Source organism: Camelina sativa, chromosome 3 (genome assembly GCF_000633955.1).
Source record: "Camelina sativa cultivar DH55 chromosome 3, Cs, whole genome shotgun sequence".
NCBI lineage: Eukaryota > Viridiplantae > Streptophyta > Magnoliopsida > Brassicales > Brassicaceae > Camelina > Camelina sativa.
In genome coordinates, this window is record NC_025687.1 from 7,993,521 (window position 1) to 8,002,215 (window position 8,695).

An 8,695-nucleotide genomic window follows, 5' to 3' on the forward strand; every position below is an offset into this window, starting at 1 on the left:
TTAGTTTGGCTTTGTTAAGTTTTTATTTAGTGGGATTTAGGCAGTTGAGAAGACACGGGAAGAAAATGAGATCAAAGAATATTCCACCTATTCATCCGTTTTCTTTTTATTTAAAGGTAAAATAAAATTTGTTAGCCAAAAAAATAGGATTATTTTCTTTTAAGACTCAACCCAAACCCAAATAAATAAATTCTGCAATGAATATATTTATTCATTTGTTGTAAGAAGTAGTTTTTTGGTTTATATCAAAATAATAACATTTTTGTGATATTGATGCCCAATTAAAATGAAAATATGAATGTGCATGGGATAGGATTAGTTGCTTTATCGATTAGGTCACACACTTTATCAATAAAGTTAAAATCAGAAAAGTTAACCTCAAACATTGGATCAATCATAATATTATTGGAATTCCATCGGAAGGCACTAGCGAGTAGCGAGGAAGGTTGGGCGACAAATCTAAGCCAAAAAGAATATTCTTGGGGTTAAGAGGATCGTCATCTTTTCTTTGGTGGCCACATCTTTCAATAATCGTCTGTTTTAGATTTCTTCTATAAGAATTTAAAAAGTGTTCTAACCAAACAAGTCTCAACATGACAACAAAACTATGTGTGTGTAAACCATATACATCTTTCAAAAAAAGTAAACCATATATATATCTCTATAAAATATTACATATTTCTATCAGACGTTATCAGTAGATCCGCATAACCAAAAATACAAAGGTTTCTTTTATTCGTCTTCCTCATGTCTTTAGATGATTTTAGTATGTAGTATAAGGATAGAAAAGAAAGGAATATAATATATATACTATACTTTTCGTTGTAGATATGTAGCACCACGAACATCCATTACAGGGATGACTCATTTCACTCCATTTGAATGGTTTCAATGTTTCATTTTCTTAAGCAGAAATCATATTAATTACGTATGTTGCTCCGTGGGCATTTATATATTTATCACGTCCTTTATACTTTAAAACCATTGTAGTCGATGATAACACTCTAGTTACTTGCTAGACAAAGCGCATTGCAAACTGTACTCGATGATAACTGAATTGAGGAGATAGCTCCTTTTTTTATTGTAGAAGTTAAAAAATCACAAAAGGGGTGTCTGAAAGATACAATTGAAAAATAGACAAGTAGCAAAAGCCATATGTTGTGTTCAAGAAGAAGAAGATATGACAAAAGAATCAATAAACAAATTTGAAGCACATCCCTCCCAATCGTCTCATACTAAAAAAAACCCCACACACCATATGCTGTTTCTTAGAGAAAAAAAAAAAAGAAGAAAAAAAAGAGAGTAATAAAATCGAAACTAAAAAAATTAAAATAAAATTATCCTTCTGCAACCCAGAAAAAAGACAACCTAAGTAGGAGGGGTGGTTCAGATATTTCAGACATTACCCTTCTGTTAAAAAAAGGTCTCTTCTTCTTTTCTTTCCCAACCCAACAATTTACCTTCTAAACTCCTGAAAAGATTACTGTTGCTTCTTTCGTGGACTCCAATTGCAGTGACTGGTCAGGCTTTTGTCTTTGGTCACAGCATAACTCTGTTACTACTACACCTTTTCTGGTTACATCATGACTTTGGTAGTTAAAAGAGAAAGAGAGATAGAGAAAGAGAAAAGGGGAAGAGAGAGCCTGAAAAAGGAGAAAGTTAAATTGGAGCAAGCTGGTTCCATGTTTTTGTCTTCTCTCTTTCTCTCTCCAAATCATGCATAGTACATGTACAAGCTGTTTGCTGCTGCACAAGCAATTGAGTTTTCTGTTGGGTGCCAAGCCATATGAAGCAACTTAGTTGTGAAATCATATGCGTTCCCATTCGCCTCTGTTCCGGGACTCTCTGATCCTGCGTCCAAAACACAAGTTTTTACTCCACAAGAAAACAGTAAAAGTTGAAAAATATTTTGCAGTTACTGCGACTACTAACCTCGTCTAACCACGCGTGTCATACTGCCAATAGATCTGGAAGGTCTTGCAGGTGTCTGGATTTTCCTCCTAAAATATAGACCATTGATGCAATTGATCAATACATACTTCTATGACGTAAGGTTAGCTGTCAATGTTCTCTGATTTCTGATTTACCTCATCGGGTTTTTGCTAGCTTCCAAAGTCGCAGCTTCAGTACTTCCTTGAGACGCTCCAAATACGCGGAATAAATTGCTGGTTCAGCAGAAAATTAAGGTTAATAAAATTGGCCATTTGTCTCTTATACAAGATAGAAAAGTATAGTAATAACCAGAAGACAAGCAGCAAACCTGTAGGAACCTGTTGCTACCCTCAATCCATCGCCACTCAAACAACACTCGAACTTATCAAAGATGGAGTCATTTTCATATAGATCGCATAGCTGCAAACGGGTGAAACATAATGTGGTTAATTTCCAAGACAGAATCATCAAATAAGAGAAGCCACAGAAGAAGAAAAAAAAAAGCTCTTACCCTGGGTCTCAGATGTTCATGAACCTGGTAAGATGCGACTGGACCAGAATCCATGTTTATGTCCCAGAGCTGAAACGTCGAAAAGGGCAGAAGATATTAGAAAAGAAAAAAAAAACTGAAGGATAGACATATATTGGCCCACAATCAGAAAACTATGATAGGACCCCGATGATTTCGAACCTTGAGCGTCATGTAATCGCGACTAAGTATGTATCTCCCATCCTTTGAGAATTTAATATCTGAAATTGAGGCAATTATCTCTGTGAAAAACGATCTTGACCCAGGTGCTTCTGGTTCTTCAAATCTGTGATATGAAGCAACAATGGTCAGTGGTCTGAAACATTACCCTAACAACCTTCAATTCCAAGTCCTTTTCTGACAAGATTAGAGGAAGATTGGAAATTAACCTACTTATTACTTAGAACTGTACACGAGTTAAACACATATCAAAACCTGCTCATGTCCGGAAAAAGACTATCATTTTCGATAAAGGCAAGGAGAACAGAACTTACAATTTCGTATGAGAATCACACAGAGCTGATTGCCGCATATCAATCAAACGGATGGAGCCTTTTGAACTACTATATGCGAGCATGTTACAATGGATAGGATGAAACTCAGCTGATGTAATTACCTCTGCAGAGACAATATATCATTTAGAAGCATGCTCAACAAGCAGTAAACGTGAAAAGAACACATTCAAAGCAAGGAGGTTCTTGACATATGAATCAAATTTAAGACCATATAAAATACTTCTAACAGAATAGTGAAAATAGCATACCAGTTAGGTCTTCCATGTTTGTGGGCTTAACATCAACAATATTGAAACTCTGGTTGCTGATTTCCAAATTCCAGAGATTTACTCGCAGATCATCAGCCGAAATAAAGGTTTCTCCATCACTATAAAAATTAGGGGAATGATAAATTATTGAAGGAACAAAACAATGCAATCCATGCTGAAAGGTAAACATCAAGAGTAAAACATATAACTTGAGCGAAAACTTAGGAAAACGATTACCTGCTATTTGAGATCGAATTAATATGGTAATCATGAGCATGAGCATACACTCTTCGGCATCTAGCCACAAGGTTGGTCTCCTGGCTAGTAACCTAAATATGCAGAAAGACCCATTATTTCAAGCAAAGTACTAATTGACTAATGCATGACAGTAAGTAATTCCCTACGTTTCACAACTCAAGTAATAGGATCAATAACATGACGAAAATATCCACAATTTCCAGTAAACTAGTGTACAGGCTTGATATCTATATGCATTTAGTTTCCAGAACCCTGAAACTAAAACTCACTTCAATTGACACCCAATAGAAAAGGAAAAAAATATTGCATCGAGTACAACTACCACAGGCAAACGCAGAGATGGGATGCCTCCTGGCGGGAAAGAAAAATCATTGCTCAGGTAACCCTGTGCTTTATCGGCAGGTAATCCATTAGCAACTAACTGAGGAGGGCTACTTGAACTTTCTGCTTTCGATGGATCAATATTCATTTCAGAAATTTTCTTGATCTTCTTCTCTTGTACCTGTTTGATCCCAAATGAATGAAAAGTCAAATTATAAGAGTAAATAAACAAAAACTATTTCTCTTTCTTGCGTGTTGAAAGCATAATTTAGCAGTTTCTAGACCATTTTCATACGTGACGCTATATATATTATTACACTATAAAGCATATGAAACAAGATTGCGAAAATTAACGTGGTCAGAAAGGAATTGCTATAAAATGGCGTATATTTTGTAGTCATATGAAGTAAAAGTCCATCTAGATTTCGCACCTTCCAATATTTGATGGTTTTATCGTTTGTGGAAAGCAGAAACAATGCACCATTTGCTGGCTGACACCATCTAATTTTGTTGATTTTCTCCTCTATCTCCAAACTCTTGAGATAGTCAAACTGAAACAGATTGAAGAGACAAAGCTTATAGAGTAGCACAAGGAACACAATTTACCCGTAAGTAAAATATGGTGATAAGTTATTATAATGTACCTCTGGTTCATGACTCTGAAATTCTGTTTTATATCGAAACTCAGGATGCCTGACTGCATAGTCTGTCTGCTCAAGATCTCTCCTGGACCCTCCATGCTGGAAAGTAACAATGCACAATAATGCATTACAGAATAAAACATTTTTTGAAAGACGATTGAAATAAATCTTGCAGAAGAAAAAAGAAACTCACATCTCTAGTATCTGTCCTCTCAAAAAGAACTACTCGGCCCCCACGGTCACCAGTTGCAAGATGGTCTCCACTTTTATCAAATTCGATGGCTGAAATGATGTCAACTGCGGAAGAAAATTGTGCAAACAGAATCGTTACATTAGAAGTCACCACTAAATTCAAGGAGCTAAATACATTGAAATGCAGCTAGTTTATTCTTTCTCCATAACATAGAGAACATAAACCGATGAAGAAGACTACATACAATAACATGAGAGTAGATTAAATTTATCTCATATGGAAAGTGTCTCTGAAGACAACCTAGCGACATCATCAGACTCCCGGAAGTCTCTTCAGATACAGACTAACTCAATATTAGAAAATCCAACTCATGAACCAAAAGTGCATGACCACTGATAACACTTCACACTTGTCGCTCAAAAACACAATTCCTCATGTGATTTTCTAAGCTGTTTTCTCAGAGTTGAGAAAGCATTCTACCAGTGGATACAGTACCCATGGCTATGTGCATTGAACAGACAAAAGCTTGAAGCTAGATTACCCTCAAATCTCAACTTAACACTATCATTACCATATAAGATGATTCAAATCAACAAAACAGCTGAAAACTTGAACAAAACTGAGAGCATCCAACTTCACAAGAGTCACTTAAGAGTTAAGGGAATGAAGATGCTCTGATATCAGAATACCCAAGAATCCAAATGTCAGAGAACTTAGAAACCCTACTAACAGTGCAATCAAAGTCACAGTAGAGGAATAAATAATACTCACTAATCCCTATCATCCAAATCAGATCCAAACCACAAATCAAACCCTTAACTCCTCAAGGATCTAATTAAAAAAAAAAAGAGAAGCAAACTCATCACCCCCGAATACATAATAATTCGCAATCTACCAAAGCGTAGACAATAATTACCTTCCTGGACTTCTTCTCCGGCGGTTCGCTCGCCGAAGACCTGAGAGAATCTCCAGTCTAAAGATGGAGGAGGACCACTAGTAGCGGCGGAGGAAGAAGCAGCGTCACCACCGTTCATTTTATCTTTTCGAGTTATATAATCCAACAGAGAGGAAGGAATTCGAAGAAGAAGAAAAAAAAAGCCGAGCTTGAAATCTGAGCTTGGAACTTTCAATAGCCGAATCGAATCGAAGATCGCGACATCACCATAACCAAATCCCTTGATTCACATTCCATTCCATTGTCTTATTCATGGATTTTTTTTTTCCTCTCTTCTCGCGATTGAAGAAGCAACTTGATCGATGATTATATTTCTCTCTCTCTCTAGAAGAAATGGAACTTTTGATATCTCTTTCTCTCTGTAGAAAATGGAGGAACGATGGAAGAAGAAAAAACGCCTTCACCTTTTTCTCTCTCTAAAAGGACACAACTGGAATTACAACTTTTTTATTTTTATTTTTGGTTCCTTGGAGACCAAAACGAAGGAACAAATCATATAAGTTAATGTCTAAATAATACTATAATGTTTTTGTCCTGATTCTAAAGTAGAGATACAAGCGGTGATGTTTTTTATTGACCGGTAAAATATCAGTGGACGGTGACATATGTATCCGCATTCCATTGGTCAATGGTGGAGGTGCCACTGTTATGTGATGGGGGCAAATGTATAAATATCATTAGTACTACTTAATCATTATTTCCCCCCCAAATTACAGTATCATTCCATTGCACATTGTTTTTTTTTCTTTCTGCAAGAACAATATTATAATAATTTTACTTAAACAAAAATAGTTTTTTTTTTTTGACAGCAAAAAAAATAGTTTTCTTCACATAATAATCTTTAGTATAGTTATTTTTTTCCATATTTTAGAGTATTTTCAACCCAACTNTTTTTTTTTTTTTTTTTTTTTTTGGGGTCAAAATTAACTCCTGAGATTTATCCAAGCGGTAGAAAAAACGATAAACGCAGATTTAAAAGTATTACTATATTTTATACCAGATTACCAGATAATAATTTCATTAATTTTTGCTCGGGGAGTAAAATCAAAATTGAAACAACAGAAAAAGTCAAAAAAGTGTATAATTTAATAAACTAAACCGGATATAACCGAATAATTGAACCAGTCAGTCCAATCCGATATATAGGAAAGAAGAAGCTTCATCGTTTAAAAAGTAAGTGGTCAAATATCAAATCATTTCCTGCGGAAGAAACACGCGCTTCAGAGCTTATCCCAAATTCGAAAGAACCCTAAATTATTCCGATCTGCTAATTTCTGCCGATTGATCAAAGAAGCGATTGTTTTTGGAAAAAAAAGTGATCGGTATGGGTAATACGGACAAGCTGATGAACCAAATCTTTGAATTGAAATTCACGTCAAAGTCTCTGCAGAGGCAAGCGAGGAAGTGCGAGGAAGAGGAGAAGTCGGAGAAGCTTAAGGTGAAGAAAGCCATTGAGAAAGGTAACATGGATGGTGCTCGGATCTATGCCGAGAACGCTATTCGCAAGCGCAGCGAGCAGATGAACTACCTTCGTCTCTCCTCTCGCTTGGACGCTGTTGTTGCTCGCCTTGATACTCAGGCCAAGATGGCCACCATCACCAAATCTATGACTAGCATTGTCAAATCCCTCGAATCTTCTCTTGCCACCGGTATTTTCACAAATTCATACTTTCTATTATATAATCTCTTCTCTTTTTGATCCAATTTACTGACAATTTTGGTGCTCTTAGCATTATAGTATAGATTGAAAAGTTATGCATTTTTGGTTTGGTTTTGATGGAATAGCTTGAATTGAAGTTGTGTGTGTGGTTACAGAGAGTGCTCTCTTTTTGTTAAGTTTAGTATGGAGGGAGAAGGAAATAGACTGAGTGATTATGTTGTCCTGTAGCAACTCAGGTTCTCGTCTTCTGATATGTTGTTCATTGCAACAGGCAACTTACAGAAGATGTCAGAGACAATGGACTCGTTTGAGAAACAGTTTGTGAACATGGAAGTTCAAGCTGAGTTCATGGAGAACGCAATGGCTGGCTCTACTTCATTGTCGACTCCAGAGGGAGAAGTTAACAGCTTGATGCAGCAAGTAGCAGATGATTACGGTCTTGAAGTTTCTGTTGGACTGCCTCAGCCTGCTGGCCATGCCATTCCTACCAAGACTGAAGAGAAAGTTGAGGAGGATGATTTATCCAGGAGGCTCGCTGAGCTTAAAGCCAGAGGGTAATTTACGAACCTAACAAACAAACAAAATGTGTTTGGAATCTACTTCTATCAACATGTTGATACTATTAATCCCTGAACGTGATGGGAATGTTTGTGTATATCGCTCACTCTGGAATATGTTTTTGTTTATATAAAACCTTGAGTGTGCTTTTACACAGATATTAGAGCCTAGCATGTTTTGCTTCTACATTACTCTTTATTCTGTTCTGACTACCTCTAGACATCAAATTTACTACTTCACAGTTCACACATCAGTTTTTTTCCTGCATTTCTGCTTTTGTTGCAAGAACAGGAGTTACTTCATCGGATATTGAACACTTGATGCTTTAGCACTAGAAATTTCATTAACTACTTGATGTTTCAGATTGACTGAAGAAAAAGTGTTGATTACCTTTGATGATCTTTCTGGTAGTACTGTCACCAATATTTCTAGGTCCATAAGGATTTTGATATCAAGTTATGATTGTTAGATAGAGGACGGAAGAGCATTTGAGGGGGTTGGGGATGCCAGAAGTAAAAAGAAGCCCACTCAGAGTTTCTGCGATGATGCTAGAAGGTCCTTTTTGCAGAGTTTTTATACTGGTTCTTGAATGTTATGTAGTTTGCGTTAGATTTATTAATGGTGTTTGCGGTATTCTAGGTTTGTGGTTGAACGGGATGGTGCTGCAGACAGCAGCTTGGTGGGATGGGAAGAGGATTTGTAAGTTGAGGTATCAGTATCATCTGATTGGCGTAGTCGAACCATTCAAGTTCGTTGTTATTTTATCTATTTCTTTATACGCATTTGTATATATCAACTAAATTTTGTGTATATTATTAACACTTTAATAGTGATGTGGAAAAATAGAAAAGTGCGAATCTATCTTTTCTGCAAAAAAAAAAACAA

The 8,695-nt window shown here is 36.2% G+C and overlaps 2 protein-coding genes across 5 annotated transcripts; one reads left to right on the forward strand and one right to left on the reverse strand.

The window, feature by feature from the left end:
- On the reverse strand, window positions 1,099-5,957 carry LOC104775885 (serine/threonine protein phosphatase 2A 55 kDa regulatory subunit B beta isoform). Of its 2 annotated transcripts, none has more exons than XM_010499843.2 (14): window positions 5,554-5,957; window positions 4,638-4,741; window positions 4,448-4,543; window positions 4,235-4,354; window positions 3,805-3,984; window positions 3,462-3,553; window positions 3,225-3,343; window positions 2,956-3,079; window positions 2,624-2,747; window positions 2,444-2,512; window positions 2,261-2,352; window positions 2,088-2,165; window positions 1,933-2,000; window positions 1,099-1,851 (listed from the first exon to the last, which is right to left on the reverse strand). In XM_010499843.2, the coding sequence occupies exons 1-14, from the start codon at window positions 5,669-5,671 to the stop codon at window positions 1,715-1,717; spliced, it is 1,521 nt and encodes a 506-aa protein (XP_010498145.1). In that variant the 5' UTR covers window positions 5,672-5,957; the 3' UTR covers window positions 1,099-1,714. The 2 variants fall into 2 exon arrangements, with proteins under 2 accessions (XP_010498145.1, XP_010498144.1); XM_010499842.2 differs by having other exon boundaries at window positions 3,802-3,984.
- Window positions 6,779-8,644, forward strand: LOC104775886 (ESCRT-related protein CHMP1A-like). Of its 3 annotated transcripts, none has more exons than XR_766084.2 (4): window positions 6,779-7,241; window positions 7,524-7,806; window positions 8,280-8,365; window positions 8,450-8,644. XR_766084.2 is itself a non-coding variant. In XM_010499844.2 (2 exons), exons 1-2 carry the CDS (start codon window positions 6,917-6,919, stop codon window positions 7,808-7,810), a joined length of 612 nt encoding a protein of 203 aa, XP_010498146.1. In that variant the 5' UTR covers window positions 6,779-6,916; the 3' UTR covers window positions 7,811-8,056. The 3 variants fall into 3 exon arrangements, 1 of the variants encoding a protein (XP_010498146.1); XR_766083.2 differs by having other exon boundaries at window positions 8,284-8,365; XM_010499844.2 differs by lacking the exons at window positions 8,280-8,365; window positions 8,450-8,644 and having other exon boundaries at window positions 7,524-8,056.

Coding starts and splice junctions, on each gene's coding strand:
- LOC104775885 (XM_010499842.2), bottom strand. CDS start 5,671: ATGAACGGTGGTGACGCTGCTTCTTCCTCCGCCGCTACTAGTGGTCCT. Junction 4,742..5,553: donor CGGAGAAGAAGTCCAGGAAG/GTAATTATTGTC, acceptor TTTCTTCCGCAG/TTGACATCATTTCAGCCATC. Junction 2,513..2,623: donor GCGATTACATGACGCTCAAG/GTTCGAAATCAT, acceptor TCGACGTTTCAG/CTCTGGGACATAAACATGGA.
- LOC104775886 (XM_010499844.2), top strand. CDS start 6,917: ATGGGTAATACGGACAAGCTGATGAACCAAATCTTTGAATTGAAATTC. Junction 7,242..7,523: donor CGAATCTTCTCTTGCCACCG/GTATTTTCACAA, acceptor TCATTGCAACAG/GCAACTTACAGAAGATGTCA.